The sequence below is a fragment of the Mytilus edulis genome, chromosome 4 (assembly GCF_963676685.1).
Source record: "Mytilus edulis chromosome 4, xbMytEdul2.2, whole genome shotgun sequence".
In the NCBI taxonomy this organism is placed as follows: domain Eukaryota; kingdom Metazoa; phylum Mollusca; class Bivalvia; order Mytilida; family Mytilidae; genus Mytilus; species Mytilus edulis.
The window spans coordinates 25,863,431-25,888,974 of NC_092347.1; the positions used below are offsets into that span (position 1 = coordinate 25,863,431).

The 25,544-nt window shown below is 31.1% G+C and overlaps 1 protein-coding gene across 2 annotated transcripts; it reads right to left on the minus strand.

Annotated features, from left to right (window-relative positions):
- Nucleotides 1–281: 281 nt before the first annotated feature.
- LOC139521782 (receptor expression-enhancing protein 1-like) lies at nt 282–25,071 on the minus strand. Of its 2 annotated transcripts, XM_071315402.1 has the most exons (10): nt 24,929–25,071; nt 13,970–14,042; nt 13,281–13,357; nt 11,973–12,093; nt 10,676–10,789; nt 9,544–9,673; nt 9,116–9,193; nt 6,804–6,917; nt 5,851–5,936; nt 282–5,047 (listed from the first exon to the last, which is right to left on the minus strand). In XM_071315402.1, exons 1-10 carry the CDS (start codon nt 24,958–24,960, stop codon nt 4,979–4,981), a joined length of 894 nt encoding a protein of 297 aa, XP_071171503.1. In that variant the 5' UTR covers nt 24,961–25,071; the 3' UTR covers nt 282–4,978. The 2 variants fall into 2 exon arrangements, with proteins under 2 accessions (XP_071171503.1, XP_071171504.1); XM_071315403.1 differs by lacking the exon at nt 9,116–9,193.
- Between the last annotated feature and the right edge of the window lie 473 nt (nt 25,072–25,544).

Consider the following 25,544-nt stretch of genomic DNA (forward strand, 5'->3'; position numbering starts at 1 on the left):
TTCTGAATTACAACACAATTATATACCTTGGACAAAATACTCTGACCATATGACCAATATATATACAAGCAAAAGTAAGTTAACAGAGCCTTTTTTGTAAGTATATGTATGGAATTTGTTGCCTATATGTTATTGGTTTATTTTCATTTTCAATGCTTACAATTCTACAGGACCAATTAATATAATTATAATGAGATCTTGGGAATATGTTAATTACCCAGCAAACGACTCCTCCATATATGTACTGTTCCAAAAATAGCTTCATAAAACATAATATCTTGTATGGTTAAAAATGTATTTATTAATATATTTATGAAAAGATAAAACATATGATAGCACCCGTACAGAATATAAACTGTCATTCCTGTAACAAAGTGTCACTATATCTTTTGTAACAAGTGTCAAAACAGATCAACTGTTCTTTTAAAAAATTCAAATATATGCACTCAAAGCATAAAAAATAAACATTAACCCTTATCTTCATTCTTACAGATTAATTTCAAGTTGAATCTATTTAAGAAATTGTGAATTTATCAGTCAACAGTTTGTTTAATTGTAAGTTAAGAAATTTAAAAAACAATAACCAAACGTAATTATTGTCACCAACTCACAAATGTCAACTCTCAAGACCTTATTTAAACAGTTGTTTTGTTCTTCAGTAAACATTTGATTTTTTTTTGGTTATGGATCTACTGATTTTGTGTCATAGATAGATATCCAAAATCTTTTGTTTTTATATGAATAATTTTACTGCAAAAATGAAACAAATTGAAACATTGTATATATCACCTCTTAGCTGATGACATGAAAAAGAAATTCACTTTCTTTTTGTAGATTATTGAAAAAGAAAGATAAAGTTTGCATACGAATTATCCAAAACCACCATAGCTTTTGTGATAGGATATTTCTTCTCTTGAAAATAAATTCTCAAGAGGAAATGTAGTGGAAGAATTTATATGGCTGTAGACATCCCTTTTAAAGTTTTTCTTTTTCTAAAAACTGACTAAATAAAAAGCAGTATTTAACATTGTGATTATTTCAAATTCAACAACTTAATTGTGAATTGTGTGTGAACTCAGCTTTTTGGTCTTGTTATTGTCTCTGTGACACATTCCCCATTTCCTACTCAATTTTATAAAAAAAAAAAGATTCTATCAGTCATACATGTCTCCCCCAGTCCTGACCCATAAAACATTTAAAACAAAAAGCACCAGGATACCTATCCTCCAAAAGTTTGAAAAGTTGACACCTGCTTTCTGACCAATTTCTTTGATTTTATAACGTCTCACTTTATGAAATTTCATTGAAGAACATTCTTATATAGGAAATCAGTCTTGTGAATCTGTACTTTGGGAAATGATATAAGCTTTCATGCCAAATCATAACTTTAAAAAAAGAACTACAAAAATACAGTTTGGCATAAATGACAAAATGCAATATTAAGTATTAACTGATATGTAAAACTTTTCATTTTCATATGGCTTTTTAAATTCAAAATTACTCAAAAAAAAAAAAAACATAAAAAAAAAAGGTTACTCTATTTTGATGTTAAAAGACAAATGCCTTAATACAATTCGAAATACAAATTACTATCTATCAGAACAACTTATTTAATGGAGCGTTTCCAATGTAAAAATAATGAAACCAAATAATAAAACTGAGAAGCATGCACTTTGTTTATCGAGGAAAAGAAAGAATTTTTTAAAAGTAAAGTAAAGTAAAGTGTGAAATGTGTTTTTCATGTAAATACTATCTACGGTACCCCTAAAATAAGATATAATTTAAAATAATCAAAACATATACAGATGAACATACTTCTTAAGAATGAACAAATTAAATTATTACAACTGTATATGATGATGACATCTCAACATTAACTTACTATAACCTTTCCTTTTTAAAGGAAACCAACAATACTATGAAAGACTTCTCTCTATTTACACAACAATCACTATCATGGACAATTATTATGGTCTTTCGACCTATGGTTACACGACTGAAAATATGACACAAACCAATCAATCAATACAATTCTATTACATGTGTAGATCTGATCACAACTCAGTCACTTTCAAATCATAATTCAAAATTGCAAAACAAAAAAATATTCTTTGAGCATTATTTACATGCAAGTACATGTAATACAATTTCATTCATTTTGTCACATACAGCAATTTTTCTAGATTTCTTTTATTTGTGCATAGCCAATTCATAATCATTAGACTTAAATGCAAATCTGACATTTTTTAAAATTTCAATATGTAAAATTATCCATAACATTTATTATATACAGTATGTGTTTCAATTGAATATTTTAAAATATTCTGATTTAAATCTAAGATGTACAAATTACCATATGTTTAAGACTATCTAGCAAACTTTTTAGCTATTATTTGTAATATCCAACTTAATGACTTCAAAGTCATAACAGCTGCATTGACAAACTATGAAACTAAATTGAGCAAATTAACTGTAGAAAAAGAATTATAAAAAGTATCAAACTAAAGCATTAGCAAACATAATAAACCCACTTGTGCAACCATGTGCAATAAAGAAGAAAGAATAAAAAAAGATAAGTTCAAAATTGGAATGTTTTAAAGAATGCTAAATGAAAAAAGAATTATATATAGAAGCTACATGAAGGATATATTTCATTGTCAATATCATGAGATTCAAATTAAATTACACACTGACACATCATGTAAAAATTACACACCAACACATCATGTAGAAATAAATAAAGAAAGATACACTCACTGCATTCATTTTTTCTTTCATATAAAACATTCTTGTGATAAAAAAGGTTCATCAAATGCTTATCATCCAAATTATACAGATCACCACAAAGCCGTGTAAAATTATTTCTTTGTTTTATCCTATTTGAAATTTAATAAAAGAAAATCATAGGTCTTTTCAAAAATATTTTATAGAATGTTTAATCTTGTGTGCAGATTTAACATTAATTATTCTTTTCAACAAAACAAATCTGAGTAAAAAAGTATAGCACAGTGAAATATTCTTAGTCTTAGTAAATCCTTATATTTTTGACATTTCGTTAAAGTAATGAAACATGTAAAAGCATGAAATAGATTAAATCTGCATTTTCAGTTTGTTTTTCTTGTTTTAATGTTGAAAAACATCTTTATTTTACATGTTTTATCTGTTAATGTTGTTTACAACTGTGATCTGAGACATAGAATGTGGCAAGAATTGACAATGTTCCTATTCTGTGCCGACTAGGAATCTATATCAGTGGAAGACTAGGGAGAACTATATTGGGGAAAATATTGGTCTGGTGTATAAATATAGTGAATAAATTGGTTAAAAAACAAGTGCAGTAAATAGAAACTGTGAACCAGTGATAAAAAGCTGAAGTGAGGTCATTCAAAGATCGCTGATATGGCAATGGTTCTTTCTAAAAAAAATTTAGGCTGTAAAATTCATCTACATTTTAAGTAATAGGCTCTTAGTAAGCTTTTTAGTTTTTGATAAGCTTTGTCCTATCCTATTCAACTTTAGCCTGCACTTAAAAAAACCAAAAACATACAAAATGCCCATTTAAAGTTCTCTAAACTTGTCCTTCAGATGACTTCCCTAGGCTTCCCATCAGTCATGACATTGAAGAAAATAAAAATAATTATAGTTAAGTACAATACAACATCATGTTATAACCACTAACCCTGGAATTATTTAACATATTACAAATCATAACTAATATATAAATGTATCGCTATATATACCGGTATTTAAAACAAAATAACCTAGAATCTTCAACTGAATGATTGACATGAGTAATCTTGTATTTGAAAACCAAAAACAGTCAATCGTTTTGTATTTACAATTTAATAACCAAAATAACAAAATATGTCTGTATAAGACAAATGCCCCCTGTCTGTAGCAAGGATAGGGACAAGACCAATAATCCTGTCAAAATCATTTCAGGTATACAAAAACATCCAAACATTCAGATCAAATCTATCTGCCGAAATGGAAAACTAATAAAGTATAATTCTGAATGTGTTCTAGTCATTGCATCATAAGTCAAATTTGACCAAAACCTTATTAATAATAGTGTAACTTCATTCTAAAAATCACTTATAAATCTTCAGACACAACAATTTTTTAGGAAAAACTAAAATTTCCATCAAATGTCAAATTTCAAGGGCTGTAGTTATCAACAACTAAGAAGTGTACTCTAAATCTGTAACTAATTTGTATATAACTTGAAAAACATCAAACTGCCTTGTAATGATTAAATATCAACATTTTAACTTTTGTATGAATATTCAAACCTTTCTCACAAAAAAATACAAAAAAAATTCTACACACAATCTTACCAATAAAACATTTGAACCTTGTAGAACTTGATGGGACTTTCATATTATCATTGAAATACTAACTCACAATATTCGATTTACAATTAGTAGAGATCTTATTATACTTCTTCAACAGACAAATATTTTTGACATTTAAGGTTCAAATCTAGTTATTCACTACATTTCGTTGATTTGAAAAATATCATAACCTGCTCACAACCTTGTATTCTAAGGGTTGTGCTATACATGTTTAAGTAAAATTTAAAAAGAGATACATATGCAACAGCTCCATAGAGATTTTTAAAATTATTTATGTTTTATAAACCTCTAGGACTTTGTACATAGCCATGGGGAAATTTGACTTCTAGAATTTCATTTATTTGGGACAGAACTTCACTATCCACACAGCTGTATTCTTTTCTACGAAATTATACGAAAATGTACAAAATCCATGAATGGAAAAAAATAACCTTATAAAATACATTGGTAATTTAGACTCTGTCTTATAATATTTTTTTTCCAGAAACACTTTTGCAATGATTAAGAAGTCAAGTAATCACATTATGTACAGCAGTAAATTAGTGTCATAACACACTATCAGTAGTGTGCCAATGTGATGTGTGTTCTGTGTAGAAATGATGAAATTGAGCAGTGTTGTAGTATCATTGGTTTATCTTCCCTCTTGTTTTGGCCCTTGTCCTTGGTAATGTACCATATGGATCTGCTCTATACTACAAATAACAAATGTATAACAGTTTTAATTCATCATATACAGAAAATAAGAAGTGTATGGAAAATTGATGCTATTTACTGTGCTTTGATCGAACTATACTTGTTTATCTGATCAGTGAGGTTTGAAGCCGTGATGCCAATGTAAGACAAATTCAGATGTGCACAGACTAATGTCTGATGAACCTTTCATGTATGTTATTTAGTTGATTTATAATGTTTGTCTTTTTTTTAATTAAAAAATAAAGCCCCCTTATCATACCCTTTTCTTTCCAGTGTGATTGTAGAACACATTTTGAATATCATAACCAGTAAATATAACTCAGTAGATTAAACACTGATGCATAATTCTGCAGTTATTTTGAAAATACTTCTTTATGAAACAAAACAGTAGAATAGATTAACTATAATAAAATTGCAATGACTTCAGCATTTAGTTATCCTACAAACTTTTGATTGCCAATTCATTCTGTACATGCAATTTCAAATTAGAAAGAGCAATGAGTACTGTTTTATATTTCCCTGTAGTACGAGGATGTAAGTATAAGGGAAAAGTATAAATGTGTATACCTTCTTTTCACATGTGCTGAGTTTTCATTCAGTTTTTCTGCTGAAGGAATTGTCCGTGTTAAATATTTTTGATGTAGATTAACAGCTTTTAATTGATTAATTCCTTTTTCTAAAACCTTATATGCACACGTATAACACAAAAAATTGTTTCCTGAATATTGTAACTATTCTGTTGTAATAAATAGTCATCCCTGACAAACATAACTTTACATGTCCTTTAAATTAGTAGACTTACATCTCTTTTGTTATTGGTAGGAAGGTAATAAGTCTCTTCTGAGTAGATTATTTCTTCATCTTCCTCATTCAAACTAGCTAATGGTGCTGAAATAAAGTAGAATAAAACAACCCTTAATTATTTTCTACAACCATGTGATGAATTCAATTTGTCAAACTATACTTCTTTATCGCACCGCAGGTAAATTATCATGTTGTGATTGGTTTAAAGATGTCACGTGGTGACCCCCTATAAGACCATAGGGGGTTAGTAAATTTTATACAGGGTTCATGACGCGTTAATGGTGAAGTCATCTATTGATGTTGTGTTTCATTGTTTATTTTTCAAAAAAACGCAGCAGATAAAATACAGAGCACGATTAATTTGTTATACGGTTAACTACTTACCCCCTATGAATCAATAGAGGGTGAATAAAGTCCATATGAGATTCGGCCTCCGGCCTCACCCCCTATGAATTTTACTAACCCTCTATGGATCCGAAGGGGGTTAGTAGCGAACCATATAACTTATAGTGTAGAGGCATAACTTAGCAAAGAAATTAAATGTAAATTTGTTGTTGTTTATTTCAGGGGAAGTAACTCTGTTGTATAAACAGATAACCAAGCTTATAAATGAGTTCTGTATTTTCCTAATTACATTTTTTTTTTTTTTATATTTTTAACAATTATATAAAATCTTTTTGGTCCAGTATCAGTATTTCATAGCTGTTTTGTGGGTCAAGCAGACAAATATTTTATTTATAATATTTTGTCTTACAATCAGTTTGGAAAAAAATACTTGCACACTGTTTCTTATGTCTCTTTTAAACAGGTCTTATCACCTCTCACCATCAGCATGATTGAAGGCGGTCTTATTAAGGTATGGTTGTGAATTATGTACTTTAATGTCTCAGGACTGATAATATTTCATATCACTGTTACTTCTACTGATTTATGTTTTATTTGTTTAAATACCTTCTTTTTGAGATCTAAGATTGCCACGCCTTACATCAGTAAGATCACTGTTACTTCTACTGATGACCTTTTTTCTTTTCTCCAATTCTCTATTGTCTTCATATAATCGTGAATCTGAAAATATTTAAATATTATTTCTAAAATGAATTAAGTCTTTTTCAATACATTTTTTAGCTTGCATACCAAGGTCATTCTTTATCATTGCTGCATTAATTTCATTGTTGTGTTGAAGCCATATACTATGTTTGTTTTGCATGGATCATTACTAGGCATGCTCCAATTTTTATTAAGAAAAGGTTTGTACAGTTTTTTAAAGCTATGCTGGTGCATATTAAGTGATTATATGCTAACAATTATATGAATGTTATATAATCAGATTGTTACTTGCATTACAATTGTTTTGTATTTTGTCTTTTCTTCTATGAAAGATTATGCAACAATTAATTTTCCAATGGCTGAAACATCTTGAAAATTGGTTTATAACTACAATAAAATAAATTATTGTTAAGTTATTTAACTTTAAACTCACCACAAATGAATTTTTAGATGCATTGGTTTTTTGGTGATATTGGAGAGAGTCAATTGCAAGTTCTCATCTTTAAATTAAATGCTGTCAGAACTTTAATTTGGACAATGTAATACCATACAGTATATGTATCTGGTTAATTTAATCACACCTGGTACTAACGACGTCATTTGATATCGTTTTGTTAATATTTGAAAAAAGGTTAATTTTTACTCAAGTTGATAACTTTTTAACTATTTCTTTTTTTTAAAGTTCAGCTTTGCAACTAAAGATATAATGTAGCATATCTGTTTTAACACTATTTGATTTGTTCTTACCCTTGCATATCACTATGCAAATGACCTTTCATAGAATGCTTATCAGGGCAATCATTTTGTAGTTAAAAAGCTGATTATATTTTAATGAGCATATAAAATGTAGATAATAAATAAGTCTAAACATCTAATAATATCTTATAATATGTTGTTATATAAAAGAAATTTCACATTAGGTTTCAGGCCAAGTGCCAACTATTGTGGTGAAGAAATTTAATCCCAACTGCAATTTCTACTCATTTAACAATTCGAAATTAGGAACATAATTTTCAGCCTGACGATTTAGAGAGCAATGGACTCAATGGAGAAATTTCATATAAATTGCTGTATCTGACTTCTGGACTGTATAAATATTTCAACTCTTGCAGAATTTCAAGTTTGAGATAACAATAGTAAACTGTATCTTTACGTTTTTATTATATATGGATATATATATACACTCTAAAATTAGATAAAACATACAACTGTGGATTCATTCATTTTATAAATTTTTTTTCTTTGTACTTTATACTACCAGTATGTGTACTTTTAATTTCAAAATATGATTTAAATAAAAGTTCACAATTTAAATAATTAATGGAGCTAGAATTAAGTCAAAATATTGCAAATATTTTTAAAAGATGCACAAACAGTTAAAAAAAAACTAAAAAAAACCTGCATTTGCACATGATAATATGATCAATGTTTAGATGATGCCATTTCTTTTATTTAGTATAATTATTGAGGACAAATGACAAAAATATACAGTAAAATTAAACTCCTTTTTATTCTTTATACCAGATTTTTTATGAAGAAAGAGAATAATGAACATGGTACTGCTTTGTGCTATTAACAAATTCTAAATACTTAAACTATAATGAATCTAGTTAATTGAAAATAATAAATAATATGGGACTGCCTAATCTAATGAAGTATTATGTATCTTCATGCTATTTAACTGTTACCATCTAATAAAACACAGTCCGTCCTTGTTTGTGAATGTATCTTTTTTACACATTTCACTGTGCTTACCAAATACTCAAAAATCAAAATGCATCTTGTTTCATTGTTTAAAAATTAAGGATATCATTTTTACCACTGGTAAATTGTGTAGTTATAGAATCATAACAAAATCTGAGATCAATTTAACAAAAACATCTTCAGAGAAAAAATAGTGGTAAATTATGAACATTCTAGTATAGCTTATAATCAATTCCAATACTGGCCTCAATTGATCCCACAGTAAAAAAAAAACATGCAAGAAGGCACAGTATAAACCATTATCACAATTCATGCAAGGATAAAATCATTGGTGTTAACATAAAGAACTTAATAATATGCACAAACTATGATTTTTTTCAATAAAAAGATTCAGAGTCATGGAGGCCAATGTAATTGGGTTGAACTAAAGACAAATGAACCCAGGGTAAAAGAAGGATCTGATAGTGTATTGTTGTAAACCCAGTGCTGGAAAGCCAGGATTGCACTCTCACCTTTCTTTTTCTTATATTTAGGCTTTTCATCATCTGATATTTCCTCGTTTATAACTTCAAGGTCACGCTTATTCATAGCTTCAAGTCAGCATCAAAAAATTATAGTTTAGTAACACAATACTAAAATAAACTTTGGTCATTTGAAGAAATCCTTTCTGAATATTTTTTATATTGTATTATATCTGTCAACTTTTTAAATGTCAACATGTTGTTTAACTGATTTTTTTTAATTGATGTAGGAAATTTTTCTTTCTGCCAATAACTCATTCTCTTGAAAACACATTACTTGCTCAATGTTCTATTTTGAAACTTTGCAGGGATATAAACTTAACGAAAGCTATTTTCATAAAAAGAAAATTACTAAGCAAAATCACTTCAAAGATGGATGACATATTAAAACGTCTATGTATGTTCAAAAAGCTACATACCAAGTTCATCTTCATCATCATCCATATATGATATACTACTATCATCCATCTGATCTGATGAATCATCTGGTACCCTTAGATCATTGGTACTGTAGCTCTTTCTCACATGCTCTGTCAAAGTTGACTGTCCCTAAAATATTAATGAAATCAATCTGTGTGAAACAAAGAATATGTATAAACTAAACTGGTTTCTATCAAATGTTTTCTTTTGATGTAAGGACTCTGTTGCTTCAAAATTTTAAACTAGTCAAGAAATAATTTTCAAACAAAAAATTACCATATGAACTACACGTAACAATATTTTTAAAGTTAAGAACAATACAACAAACGGTTACATTACTTAATCGTGACCCATCTGAAAATCAATTTTAATTATCAGTTCTCAATGTGCTAATCAGAATAATACATAGCTTTATTTGTAAATATTATAATCAGAATAATACATAGCTTTATCTGTAAATATGTTATACCTTTGATGCTCTGCAAGACGTTTTGTAAGGACTTGGCATGTTAAGTATAGCTTTATTGCAGTCATTATAAGTATAACTACTGTGGATTCATTATTGTTTGTTGGATACCAATTCTGGTGGATATCGTGGGTACAGGTGAAACACGAAATTAAAGTTTCAACGAATAACAAATTTTCTATTAGGTTGTATGCAGACTTTAACAAAACCACAAATCAAGTAAGTATCCATGAAAAATGCAGATTTTTCTCAATCTATGAACAATGGTACCCACAAAAATAAATGAATCCCCAGTATATAATAGAACAGATCATGATGTTTTTTAAAGGCAGGTCTATGTTGCCTATAATTACTTACATTTACTTCACTTGAACTATGGTAGTTGACTCATTTGGAAATCATAATACATCTCCTAATACTGATATTACATATATACCTTTATTTTTTCATAATAGATTTATATCTTTGGTTCAGTTTTTTTGTATCTTTCAGACCTATAAGTTTATACAAGCAGGACTAAATACTTATTTAACTTCTACATTTCTAACCACCACATGTGTATCAAAATCAAGACCTCACAATGCTGGTAGGTCAAGAGACTATTACTTCAATTAAATGATCAGTTAGACCACATTGAATAAAATCCTAACATCTAAACAGCATACCTTTATTGCAGTTCTAACAACAACATTTGTACAATATTTCAGACCGCGATGTCCTAGACTAAGTATTGCACTATATCCCTTTGTTCTAGCTTGTGATATATACTCATCAATGTCCTGAAAATAAAAATATAAAATTCAATCAATTCAGAGGGTAGACACATTTTTAATATTAGCAGCTTAAGTATTTTGAGCCAATTGGTTCTATCCATCTTTTAAAGTGGTTTTTTTTATGTATGGGATTTGTTCATTGATGAAGGTTGTGCGGTGACTTACGGTAGTTTACTTCTACACCATTTTGTCTATGGAGGAGAGTTGTCTCATCGGCAATTATATCACATCTTCTTATTTTTATATTGACAAATCTATGGTATTTTGTTGACTTCCTACATTCCTGGTAAATTTTGAGCTTCACTTAATGCATGAATATTTCATGAAAAATCTATATTTAAGTTTATTAGATTTATTTTCAAGTTCATTGATGGGTTGGTGTCTCACTGAAACTTATCCCACATCTCATGTGTGGATATCAAAGTTATATTTTGCTTAATGTCTGATAAGCACAATATTTTATCTTTATATTTATTCTCGATTAGTTATGGTACCAATCTAAGCCTGATTAAATAACTATTTACAGTTCTTATGTTGCAAAGGACTCACACTGAAGAATTTGTTCATCATTTAAAATAAAACACCTTATATTTATCAATCAATTCATTTGTAACCATACATATACAATGATGTTGTTTGGTTGTAGGGTGTTTATGTACATTGTTTTCTTTATGCCAGAGTTATCTATCCTTAGACCAACAAGTTTGATTGCACTGTTAGCTTAATGATCAATGGGATGTTAATCTTGATTTTTTTTTATTGATGTTGTGTTTTCCTGTACATGAAAATCATTGTTAAAAATCATGAATGAGTTGATATAAAATTTTGGTATCCTAAGGTTTTTTTCATTCTGGAGATGTAGCTTGCAAGATATTCATTTGGATCCCCTTTTTGGATTTCTGGTTATCTGACACTGACAATGCCATGGACATAAATATCAGTCAAATTATCTTGATGTATGTTACTTGATATCAAGTACTATTATTTCTTTACTATGCCTCATAATTAAATGTAACCATTAGTTTTTACTATCCCAATATACATGATATACAGATGAATAATCATTTCATGTTCAAGTTTAAATTCTTTAAGAATTAAACGTTTGATTTTGATGGTTTGCACAATGGCATAGTTATTTGATTTTCCTAATGAGCAATCTAAAAATCAAACAAATAATTCTGATGCAAACCTTTTCTCTCTTTTTTAACTGTGGATGGACAAATTTCTTGAATAAAAAGCTGGATCCTTTTGTCATAGGTGAAAGCAGCCATATCACAAATATAATTTTAATTTCATAGTAAAATGGCATCCTGTAACAGAAATATTGATATAATGAGAAATAGTTTGGGATGCAGTGGACCATGAATATGAGTTCAAGGTACTGTGTAATGAATAAGTCTGATATGGGCTCTAGTAAAGCATCTATAGAATAATTAACATTTAACTTGGTGTTCAACTTGTTAGAAACAATGTGGTCACTCCATCACGAAAACTGACAATTGGAGTTATTGGACACTTCAGACATGTGACAAAATAAAATAACAACCTCTTATTATTTCTAAAATGAGGCCAAGCACAAGTAACACAGACAGAAATTTCACACATTGAAGAATCGTCAGCATCTATGTTTGAAAAGCTTTTATCTGTAAAAATTTAAACTTGATGATGCCATTGCCAATTTCATAGCATAATTTTCTTCTTTTTTTAATCACAAAAAAAGTCCTCAATTTCAGTTCCTGATTCATTAATCCTATTTTAGACTGGCCCTAGGTAGGCAGCATTAGTAAAATGGATATTTGGGACTGTCAAATACCCAATTCATAGGGGGATCCAGGGGGGGGGCTCCCTTTTGTGGAAAAAATTTGGTTGATTATATAGGGAATCACTGAAGCATGACTGGAGCAGGCCCCCTTAGGTCAGTCAGTGGGCCCTCCTTATGAAAGTTCTGGATCCGCCACTGCAATTGATGTGGCAACACTCAAACACAGTACATTTGTACTGTTTTTCTGTATGAACACCAGATCAACACCAGAGATAGACTGTTTGGTACAATGTACCGGTACATGTATTCACAAAATAAACAAGAATGTGTCCATAGTACACGGATGCCCCATCGGCCCATTCATTTTCTATGTTCAGTGGACCGTGAAATTGGGGTAAAAACTCAAATTTGGCATTAAAATAAGAAATATCATATCATAGGGAATGTGTGTACCAGTACTAAGTTTTAAGTTAATTGGACTTTTACTTCATCAAAAACTACCTTGATCAAAATCTTAAACCTAAAGCGAGACAGACGGACTGACAAACGAACGGACAGACGGACATGCCTGAAAACCTAATGCCCATAAATGGGTTATGAAAAATATAATTCATGAATCAGTGCAGTTTAAAAATAATTTCATATAATATTTCATAATTTCTGACATATTGCATTGTCATAGTATGAATTATCTGAGAATTGAGAAGATAAAATTGCACCATAAACTATTTTTACCATGAGAGGAAGACATCTGAGAATGTTTCAGCACATGAGAAGAAGGCAAACACAACCCAATACATCATCCATTTGGCCTAAAAAAAAAAGAAAGAAAGAAAAGATAACTACAACTTGTGATATAATTTAAATCTCCTTTCTTCTTCAATAATATACACAATGTATATATTCTTTTTATATTTTTTTTTACATTCTATGGGTTGAAAATCTTAAGAGTTTCATGAACATCTAAATTATGACAAAATAAGTATCAAGTTTTACAAAAAGTTTCCCCTGTGATTTTTTTCTTATGCAAGATGAACTTAATCTACCATTTAAAATATATAATCATGTTGACAACCTATAGAAAAGAACATGTTGTATATGTAACCTTGACTACATTGTATGTACTTGATATACACTGAATAAATAATTTATATTAAAACATACATGACATAGTTTTTTATATTTTTCTGTGTCAGTTTCATTTAAAATTGTTTTAAGTTTGTTTGCTGTGTAAAACCAAATAATAGTTCTAACGTATCTACAATACATGATGATCTGTTTTCTTATATAAACAGAGAATGTCCTTTGTTCTTTCTTTTCAGTTGTTAATTTCATTCCATTTAACTTTTATACCCTCATCTTTTATCTTTTAATATCACTGATGCATACTCCTATTTAATGCACTGATATCTTAAGTAACTCACATATTCTTTGGCATTTCTGGTTCGTATAGCTTTATAGCTGGCATAAGCTGGGTACAGAGTACCAAATACAAGCCTGCAAAGTAAATAGATAAACTGACTGACATAGTTAAACATATGGTAAATCCATTCCCTCAAAATTGGCATCGTGTATTAACATCCCTGTAACTGAAAATATATTTCCTCATCATCGTGTAATAACATCCCTGTAACTTTGTGTCTTACAATCTTGTCTACATTATACATGTTATACAGAAAAATTGTAGGCTAATTTGAAGCTGTTCAAAATCTGTATCCTGTACGCTATCTACTGTTCTAAGTATAATCAGATTCCTTGGTCCCTTGTGAGTGCACTGATTGTACAGTAAATACAATATTACTCTTATCAAAACAATGAAAACAAATGCACTACATGTACTATCATCATAGTATGACCCAATTACATATTAGTCATGTTAGTTGCTATGGATACCAGAAATAAACTAAAATCTGTGATTAAAAATAAACAATCTTCTAGGGAAAAAAAGGTGGAGACATTTTCATATCAAACCCTTGCAACAGATCTTAATTTATCACAATAATAGTATGTACATTTGTATATGACCTGCCCTTTACACTCACACCAGTGAAATTAGGTTAAATTTCAGATGCCATTTTTTTTTGCATTTGTGTGAATTGTTCATATTTCCTGTGAGAGTCCAAAACAACTATAGACAAAAAGTTTACACCAAAGCCCTTTGCACTTTTAAATAGAACAACAAAATTTCTTTGAAGAATGGTTGACAATGTATAATTTGTCCATTTATTTACATGTATTATTCTGTACATAAACAACATGGTGTAGTTAAACACAATAATATGCCAAATTTCCATAAATTTTCATACTGCTTTAAGCTGATCTTTAATTATTTGGCTACTTATAGCAAACTATTCCCTTTTTTTAAATAATGCTGTGTATACTTGTTAAAACCAGCACCTCCTTTTTAACAACTGTATATTTCTATAATATAGTATTTCTGCAGATATATAACATATCTGGTTAAAATCAAAATTTATCAATTATAGGAAAAATTTGTCTCTTGAAGATGCACACAAAATGAGTGTGTGTTTATCAATCTGATTGACGACTATCCACAAATTTCACTGAAGTTATCTTCCCTTGAATATTATTGAACATTAGACAAGAATCAATACAAAGTTCAATGAACACTAATGACCTCATTAACATGTTAACCAATGAGGTATTGACCCCTATTCTTTTGTGTACTCGTAATGTCAATCAAATCTCTATTACCAGAGGTCACAACCCAATACTTAAATAATGGCTCAGAGAATAATAGTAGTGTTCTATATTAAATAATCTTTAATAGCTGAAAATTCTCATTATCCATAGAATACTTTCATTAGAAAGGATTAAAAGTCTTACAACAGGGAGAGCAACTTTCTTGGAGAATTTATAGTGATGTTTTTTTTATACATTAAATGGGACATTATCAATTCACTCATTGGACAAAAAGCATTTTAACAAAAAAAAACAAAAAATCTAGTACAACGTACATATATACAAATAATCTTTAAAAATGTAGTTTTACTAAAAGGACATTTATGTGTTCGCTTACATTCTTCCCAATTGATTTGTAATGCAGGTGTATTTATCTTAACAATTCAGTTTAAAGGTTGCTGTGTGACTGGCGATGTTAAGAAAATTCTAACTGGAAGAGTTTGAGAAGATCTCCCATTTCTCAAGTCAGTTACAGCCTTTAGACCTCAAGAAATGTTTGATCCCACTGGTATTGTTCATGTGTTTTCACAATAATAGTGCTGTCATAAAATGCTCATGAGTGTTTATCAGTACTTTGATAGTGTCAAAAGGTAAACATGGCAAAGTGTTGTCTGCAACTTTTAAAAAGGGCATTTGTCTTTTTTTTCTAAGAAGGCTCTCTCCGGACAAATGCCTACACTTTAAGGTCACCCTTTCCCTATTTGTAAAATGTTGATATTAAGGCACTTTATTCAAAATAAACTTCTCATCTAAATTCATTATAATTGGTAAGAAATAAAGGTGTGTACTTTTGGTTATTAAGTAAGTTCCTTTGCGTAATAAAATCATATAATTATCACTTCTAGATTCAGCTTATAAATCCCTGATAGTGCAACTGCCTCATTATGATTTTAATCAATAACTCCATAATACTGGATCCCTGATTGTCTAAGAATGTGTTGTGAATGTGTCAAAACTTGCATGACCAAGATCATTAATGCATTGCCTTTGAGCTGCCCAATGAAATTAGAGCCAAATTTTATTTGGATCTGACATGTTAATACCAATCAAAGCTACCATTTAATATCTTGGTTCTTAACAGTACTTAGCTTTTCAGACCTTTCATCTTTTCCCCCATCCAATTCTGTGTGTTTTTTTGTGTATTATTATTTTAAATAAGTTGTTATCACAGAGATGTGTCTTGCTTTTTTGTAATTTCGATAAAGTAAATGTTGAAATTAAAATAGCAACACTTATTTAACAACAAATATATAAAGTCAAAGAGCCATGACTGAAGGTTCATTGCTAAACAATTTACCTGGAAATGAGATGTGCCAATGCTAATACAACTGCATACCAAATACCATTGACTTATCATAAGTACATGTAGTATTCTTTAAACAAACCATAACAAAAACTAATACATGTAAACTAAGCAAAATTTCAAAGTCAATAAACCATAACAAAAACTAATACATGTAAACTAAGCAAAATTTCAAAGTCAATAAACCATAACACAAACTAATACATGTAAACTAAGCAAAATTTCAAAGTCAATAAACCATACCTGAGGGGGCGGGGTCAAATAATTTCCATGGTCATATGATGTACCAATGCTAATACAACTGCATACCAAATATCATTGACCTACTATGCAGTGATATTGTTTGCCTGAAATTACAGCCGAAATTCTGCTTTTTCCCCTAGAGAAAATTCCCAATTACTAAAAACAAGAGTGCACACGCTGAAATGTCTCGCCTTCTATACTAATCATTGATATTATTTTGTTAGTCCTAAGTAAAAAGCTAAGCTTTATAACAACTGTACCATAAACTTAACATTAACCAAGATAACTAAACAAAGACCAATGAACCTTGAAAATGAGGTCAAGGTCAGATGAACCATGCCAGGCAGACATGTACAGCTAACAATGCTTCCATACAACATATATAGTTGACCTATTACTTATAGTTTAAGAAAAATAGACCAAAACACAAAAACTTAACACTGTGCAATGAACCGTGAAAATGAGGTCACGGTCAAATAAAACCTACGCGACTGACATAAAGATCATAAAATATTTCCATACACCAAATATAGTTGACCTATGGCATATAGTATTAGATAAAAAGACTAAAACTCAAAAAATTAACTTTGACCACTGAACCATGAAAATGAGGTCAAGGTCACATGACATCTGCCCGCTAGACATGTTCACCTTACAATCATTCCATACAACAAATATAGTAGACCTATTGCATATAGTATGAGAACAACAGACCAAAACACAAAAATTTAATTATAACCACTGAACCATGAAAATGAGGTCAAGGTCAGATGACACCTGCCAGTTGGACATGTACACCTTACAGTCCTTCCATACACCGAATATACTAGCCCTATTGCTTATAGTATCTGAGATATGGACTTGACCACCAAAACTTAACCTTGTTCACTGATCCATGAAATGAGGTCGAGGTCAAGTGAAAACTGTCTGACAGACATGAGGACCTTGCAAGGTACGCACATATTAAATATAGTTATCCTATTACTTATAATAAGAGAGAATTCAACATTACAAAAAATTTGAACTTTTTTTTCAAGTGGTCACTGAACCATGAAAATGAGGTCAAGGACATTGGACATGTGACTGACGAAAACTTCGTAACATGAGGCATCTATATATAAAGTATGAAGCATCCAGGTCTTCCACCTTCTAAAATATAAAGCTTTTAAGAAGTTAGCTAACGCCGCCGCCGTAGCCGCCGCCGGATCACTATACCTATGTCGAGCTTTCTGCAACAAAAGTTGCAGGCTCGACAAAAATGGCTTAAAATTCCTCCAAAAAAGTTTTACATTTTCCCCAAACAGTGATGGCATTGATAGTAATGTTTATGAATATCGTATTCATGTTATTATTTTGATATTAGAAAGCACTTTTGAGATCCGGTTTTCTGATCAGAATCATCATGATGTTTGTAACTCATGTGGTTTTCAATGCATTACGTACCATCATTGCTTCCGTTTCTTTCCCCTCTCTGAAAAGTACCTTTCAGGTTGAAAATGTCTGACAACCAAAATATACATAAAAAAACAGGACAAAAAAGACAGCAAAGGTGAGCAAAAAATTCGGAGATGTGTTTAGAATAAAATATACAAATTTCCCGATTTCAATAAAAAGTATGCATTTTTCCCAATAAAAAACGGTACAGGTAGTTTTGAAAAAAGACAATAATATCACTGCTATGAGTGGTTCCCCATAAGCCGACCTTATCACAAATTATAATTATACATGAAAACTATGCAAAAGTTTCAATTCATTATTCAATAGACCATGACTGAGGGGGCTTGGCACAAATATTTTCCATGGAAATGAGATATTCTAATGCTTATATAACTGTATACCAATTATCATTCACTTACTACTAGTGGTTCCCCATAATGATTCTGTCCTAATCACAAACTAATAAATGAAAACTAAACTTAGCAGAAATTAACAATTTCAATTAATCACTTTTAATCAATAGACCATTGGCATTACTGAGGGGGTGAGGCCAAATAATCTCTAAGGCAATGAGATGTGCCAATACTAATACAACTGCATAAAAAATCTTTGTCTTACCACTAGTGGTTCACCTTTTACTAGACCTAATCACAATCTAATACATTATTGACACCACCGTAGCAGGTCTCTCTTTTCGACTCCATCAAGCGAGGCAAAAATGAGTTTTTTCTTGTAAAAGTCAATTTCAACTGTCAACTGAAATATTATTTTACAAAATCAAGATTTACAACGACTAACCAAATATTTAAAAGCAGTCATTCATAATGTGAAAATATAAACAAGCCGCTGATTGTTAACGTAATTTTCTTTCTTCAAACGAAGGACACCAACAACTAGCAGCATGCCAAAACCTACTGCAGGTTACACGAAGTTATGACTGTGCCATGCACAGAACTTGCCAGAGGGTTTCCAAGCAAAAAAAAAAACTTGCAGTTGTCTACAGGCCATTCATAAGGAGGCGGTACCCCGTACTTTTACCCTCCTATGCTATTGACAAGTACAGCCTAAATGTTGGAATTTTTATATAAGATATTCATGGAATAAATTGAAAAGTACCACCTAGAAACGTGGAAAGTACCAGTCAACATGAAAGATAATGAAACCCCTGCTGTCTAGTAGGAGTTCTTTGAGCTGCTTGGATAGAAAATTTGTTAAGGTTCCATGGAACCCAGTGTCTGGCCTACTTTTGCTGTTAATCGCAGGCTCAACAAAAATAAGGAAAAAATAATCCTCTCTGTACTATCTTTTGATTGTACATGAAAGAAGCTTCTGTTCAGGATAGTTTATGAATATGATAAATGTTTCAAAAAAACTTTAACTGCGAATGTATGTAATGTTAACTGGAAGAAAAACTAAGTCCATTTATAAGTGAAATACAGATAAACAGGTACAAAATTTTAACAAAAATTTCCTTCTAGATACAAAAACAAGCTTCTGTCCAAATCCAGGATAATAAAAGAAAGTTATTAAAATTTTAACCAGATGCTCCGCAGGGTGTAGCTTTATACGACCGCAGAGTTCGAACCCTGAACATTGGGGCAAGTATGGACACAACATTCAAGCTGGATACAGCTCTGAATTTGGATTGTGACTACATAGTTGACGCAGCATAGGTTTCTGACACAGAATGAATGTGGTCTAATGAACTTAAAATTATTTTTTTGGCTTCTGAGCAATTCACTTTGCTCATGAATATTAATTCTCCATCAAAAAAAAATATTTGAAGAAATTTTCTTTTTAATTTTTGAAATCTGAAATGAGAAAAATTTACCCCCCCTCCCCCTTTCCCTTATTCCAAAAATGATCTCAATTCAAATTTCTAATGGAGTTTGCAACAATAACTACTCATTTAAATACAACATAAAATATTAAAATATAAAATGCCATACAGTCATGGTTAAAATAAATATTAACTAGAACACACCCGCGAAATCGCAGGCATATACAGCTTGTAAACTGTTGTAGGATGATTTTTTGTAAAAGATATTATGTATGGAGAATTTCATAAAACTTTTAATCAAAAGCCCTCTCCCTTTTTCAAGGTCCAATATTTGTTTCCTCTCTGTTAAATTCAAATATTTTTTGTGTTTTGGCCTCAGCCCACACTTATTCTTCTCCTTTGCTACAATGTTTTGGTAAAAGTCAAATAAAGTTAAAAATTTGCACCGCTTCAAACATGAAATAAATGTAACTGCTTATATATATATATAATAGACCATTATTAGTCTAATAAAGTATGCTTCTAGGACAATCCATCGGTGTTTTTTTCTTTTGAGAGCCTTATTAACATGCCATTGTTAGGATATGAATCTTACAAGTATAAATGACTAAGACCGACTAACTGACTAAGGCTAATTTGAGGGGTGGTCGGAGGGTCCTGATCCCGAAATCCCGGGCTTAAAAAATGAAATCCCGAGAAGCAGAATTTAAAGAAATTCATATCCCGAAATCGAAAAATATCTTCCCGGATCCCGTAAGGATCAATCCCCAAATCCCGAGCTTAAAAACACCCGATCTTGACGTCCTGAAAAGGCTGCCTCCCTCTAAACTCTACCCTACTTTCATTTTTGCCAAATCACTACTTTCACTTTCAACAATAAATGTTTATGCCCCATTTATGGGCATTATATTTTGTAGTCTGTGCATCTGTGCGTTTATTCGTCTGTCCGTCTGTCCAGCTTCAGCTTAACGTTTTTGGTCGAGGTAGTTTTGGATGTGGTTGAAGTCCAATCAACTCGAAACTTAGTAAATACAGTGCCGATGTGGCATCTGTGAACTAAGAACACATTCTTGTTTCCTCATGTTTTACTAATTATCTTAATATATATACATATATGCAACTGGTATGACCCCTTAAATAGTAAACATTTCAAAGAAAACAGTCGACAGAATACAGAGAGGCTCTATATATTAAAGTAGTATACTCGTAGTTTACATGTAGCTAGATAAACGCAAAAAATAATTGTCCACTATAAGGAGGAATTATAGTTGTGCTTCTTGCTACCTAAACATCATGATATGGAGAACACTCTGATTGGCTTATTTATTTTTCAGTTTTGTTATCTATCAAACGATTGGTTGCACTTGTGCATGTTTAAAACCGGAAGTCTAATCTATGACTAAAAGTCAGTCTGATGACGGAATCAATATCCAGACTCTTTTTTGTCGTTTTTCTCCAAAAATATTAACTCAATCTGAATAATCATAAGAATGGATAACAAAAGCGACTATGCATGTTACCTATAGAACACAGAGGCATGATGATTTATTTATCGTGGAAGGAAGAGAAGCGACACACAAAATGAGGTCTTCTCGTTTAATAGTATAGATTAATAGTAGTAACTTCTAAAAAATAAATGGGGAATGTGTCCAAAGGGACAAAGATGATGCCCCCGCTAGCATATAATGTTATAAAGGGACATAACTCAAGAACTGTAAAAGTGAATCAAATTTCCAATCAAGAAGTGCATATTACATTTGTAACATAATCAAATTTTTAAATGGGGAAAATGTAGATAAACAATAACCACTTGCTGATTTTTCAACAAGTCTTGGTCCCCAAAACAAACGACAATATTTCGTGAAAATTCAAATGTTCTTCTCAAAGAAGTTCCTGTGTATATTTCTTGAACAAATATTGGAATGTCAACGCATATTTTTGTTTCCTGCTTCACCAAGTTTGTAGACTCTAGTCTCTACAGTATTTTCACCTCCACACTAAAGAGAGTTCAAGAGTAATGTATTCGAAATGGGCACAACCTTTTTCAACCAATAGATGGCAGTGTTCTCCCCAGGATTTTTTCAAGGCGCAAAATTCAAGGGCGCGTAACTCCTTTTTTATAGTGATCTTTTGTGATCTGAATCAATTAGTCATAAATCATAACATGCAATATTGCTTTGTGTTGTGTGTTTAATAATGCAGAGTATTAATGAATTTATACAAGAATATACTATATATGAAATAAATTGATTTAAAACACAAAAGTTATTTATATTCAGTCAATTAAAGAAAGTCAAAATATAAATATTCATCTCTGTACTCTCTGCTACTTCTAGGGATATTGTTTCAAGATACATTGTAGTGTTATTTTGTTGGACAGTCTGTTCCTCAACGTTGTCTTAATCCTCTTCAGGGTTGAAAACCCCCTCTCATAATAACTTTTTTCTTATACCCCCCTTAACATTTCTAAGCTATGAAAACTCAGTCAGCCACTTGTCACCGAAACCAGAAACATGGTGCTTGCTGTTATCACTTGCTAAAACTTTAGCTCAGTTGGGATTATGAAAAGCAATTATAACATCTGCTTATACTGACAGCTGAGTGTAGAGGGAGGTGTATTCCCCTTTTCATTAGAAGTCATTGATCTGAAAAAAAAACCCTTCTACTTCCATCATGTCTTTTGCTTAGAATTCACCCTTTGTTATTTGCAGAGAACATGTTCATTCAGAATTAATAAAATCAAATATTGTTAAGAAAGTTGGTATACAACTTTTTAAAACAAAAATATTTTAATGAACAGCTGACAAGTTTCCGTAGTTTGACATTTATTTACGCTTCTGTGTGCATTATTTTTAAAACGTATCTTTGGCAGGTAAATATAAACCAAACTTCGTTAAAGTTAAGACCGTTGAAATTATTTACTTATCACTAATACAGAAGCCGCGGCGATTCCGACTCACGATCGATGTTCAATGATCATTTTATTTCTAAAAATATGACAGTTTGAAACGAATTTACCTTGCAAGCAACATTTTTCACTTTCAATTAAAATAAATCACTTCTCGTTATCTTAAATCAAAGTTTATTTTAATTTTTTCAACTACAAATACTCTCATTCATAATTTTCATCGTAAATATCTTTAGCAATGTGTATTCAAATCTATCATGTGTATTGAACATGTTCATTGGTCGTGTTTAAATAGATTCTTCTTCTCGACCAATGAAAAAAATCGTTATTCAAATGGTCAAGTAATCACACACACGATGCTTAAATACAATGTATTTGCGATCTATTTCTTCAATTTCTGCACTGAAGTTTTTATTTTTTTTAATTTTCTTCTGAAAATATCTATCTTCTTGATGATCATTTACGCTATTACATGATAACATAGTCCGATAAGGCTGAGATAAGCGTGGCTCAGGTAAAACTATATTATCAGATATTGCGTAACACTGACCGACCTCTCAGCAGTGCTCAGCAACTTGACAATTTTAACCAACATTTATTATGAAAATGTGAAAATTAACACGCTGCGGAATCAAGTAGTAAGGGACAGCGGCCAATTAAGACGCTGTGGGATTAACGAAAATATTATGAAGGGGCTGCGGCACTGCAGCGTCATATCGGCCTGGGGAGAACACTGGATGGCGCAACATTGTTATCACAAATGAAGGGGGTTTACATAATTTCTTTTTCAGATGATAAGTTTGCACATGTACATCATAACATGAGTATTCATAACATGATAACAAATCATAACATTTAAAAACAAACATACAATACAAAGCACTGGCATGATTACACATAACATAGTAGATGAAATGTCAGCACTGACACACTAGATTGTCATTAAAAAAGTTCAGTTCATAGTAGCTTTCGACTTCAATGACTAGACCATGACCAAGCGGACTTTAAAGTCTAGCTGTAGAGATGCTGAGCACTTTCAAGGTACTGCTACCACATGTTGAAGAGGATAGTTTGGTTAAGTGCTGGCTTGCTTTCGCTTTTTTTATTTTTATTAAGTATAACAAGAGGTATTTTCCCTGTAATAGTCATTTTAACAGCAGTTGGGAAGCTTGCGTAATTTACTAATTATAATTTTTTTCATAAATGGGGTGAGTTGGTAGGACTAATTTGATTTTTCATAAGTAGGGCAAACTTGCAAAACTTTTTCACTTTTAGGGCCAGTTGGCAGGACTTATCTTAACAGGATTAAACTTTTTATCATAAGTTTGGCAAGTTGTTTAAAAAGTGGGACGATTTCACCTTTGGTTGAGTTGTCTATCTTAGTCAGTTCAAAATTTGATATGTGGTTAGGATATTGTTCCTGGCTCTTTATCACCTGCACAACTGACACTCACTCATGTTATGGCAAAGGGGTAAAATATTTCCATACATGAGAGGGGATAGGACCTTTATAGGGACTCCCGGATCAGGTGTTTTTATTTAAAGCTCAGGATTTCGGGATTGACCCTTTCGGGATCCGGGAATTCTTTTTTCAAATTTTGGGATGTCGCGATTTAAATTAATTTATATCGGTGACCTCAGAATTTCTTGTTTTTAGGCCGGGATTACAGGATTAGGACACCTGCTACTCCCCCCTCCCATACATGTGTAATCAAATATAGACTTTAAAGTTTAGTGCTCTCATTCTAATTTCATAACCTTCTAAACGAACCAAATAATAGTAAAAAACTTGAATGTGACACGGTTTGTTTTATTTTTGAAGTCGTCGTTACCTGGGAATCAAAATATACTTGATTCATGAACCTAGAAATAGCAATGTAATCATCCAAATATTATTTATTTTTATAAGATTTGTCAGTTGACTGATCATAAAAACCATTGTTTTCGTTTGTAGTTTTATCTATTCCACTCTTAGGAACAATATTCAAATATGGTACACGTGAACTTACACTAAAAGTCTTGAAAAAACTGCTGTAAGCATTCTTGTTTGTTAAAGACACTGCTTAAACTAGACGTCATAACTTTATAAAGTTCTATTCTTCAATGTTGCCATTTTTCTTGAACAGCGCCCTCTGTTTTCCATGGGAGATAAACAAACAAGAATTTTGAAATTATTGGCAGAGTATAAAACATGGACATGTCGACAAAATATTGCAGTTATGGGCGAGCTGGGCAGTATCCAATATTTTGGGAGGTTTTATTGAATATGTTTAATACTAAATACATTTAAAAGGATCTGATAATTTATTATTAAACTAGGCTTTCAATCTCTCAAACTTTAAGTTACTCCTGTATAGTATACAATAACATGATGATGACTGAGCAGAAAAAGAGCTGAGGGGGAGGACAGGGGCAAGGGAGACAGGGAGAAAGGGGGTAGGAGAAAGGAGAAAGGGGATGGGAGAAAGGAGAAAAGGGGTAGGAGAAAGGAGAGGAAGGCTGGGAGAAAGGAGAAAAAGTTGGAGAAAGGAGAAAAAATAAAATATCTCCTTTTAAAAAATGATCTAATATTTCAAGAAAAAATATCTCAAAAGGAGATGTTTTGTTCTAATGGGAGAAAGGAGA

Bases quoted from the DNA above. Each gene is read 5' to 3' on its own strand.
- LOC139521782 (XM_071315402.1), bottom strand. From the start codon at position 24,960: ATGCTTACAGCAGTTTTTTCAAGACTTTTAGT. The intron at 9,674-10,675 runs GTATGCTGTTTA...TTAATATTTTAG, and splicing joins TTGTTAGAACTGCAATAAAG to GGACAGTCAACTTTGACAGA. The intron at 5,048-5,850 runs GTAAGTCTACTA...TGTTATTTGTAG, and splicing joins CTACCAATAACAAAAGAGAT to TATAGAGCAGATCCATATGG.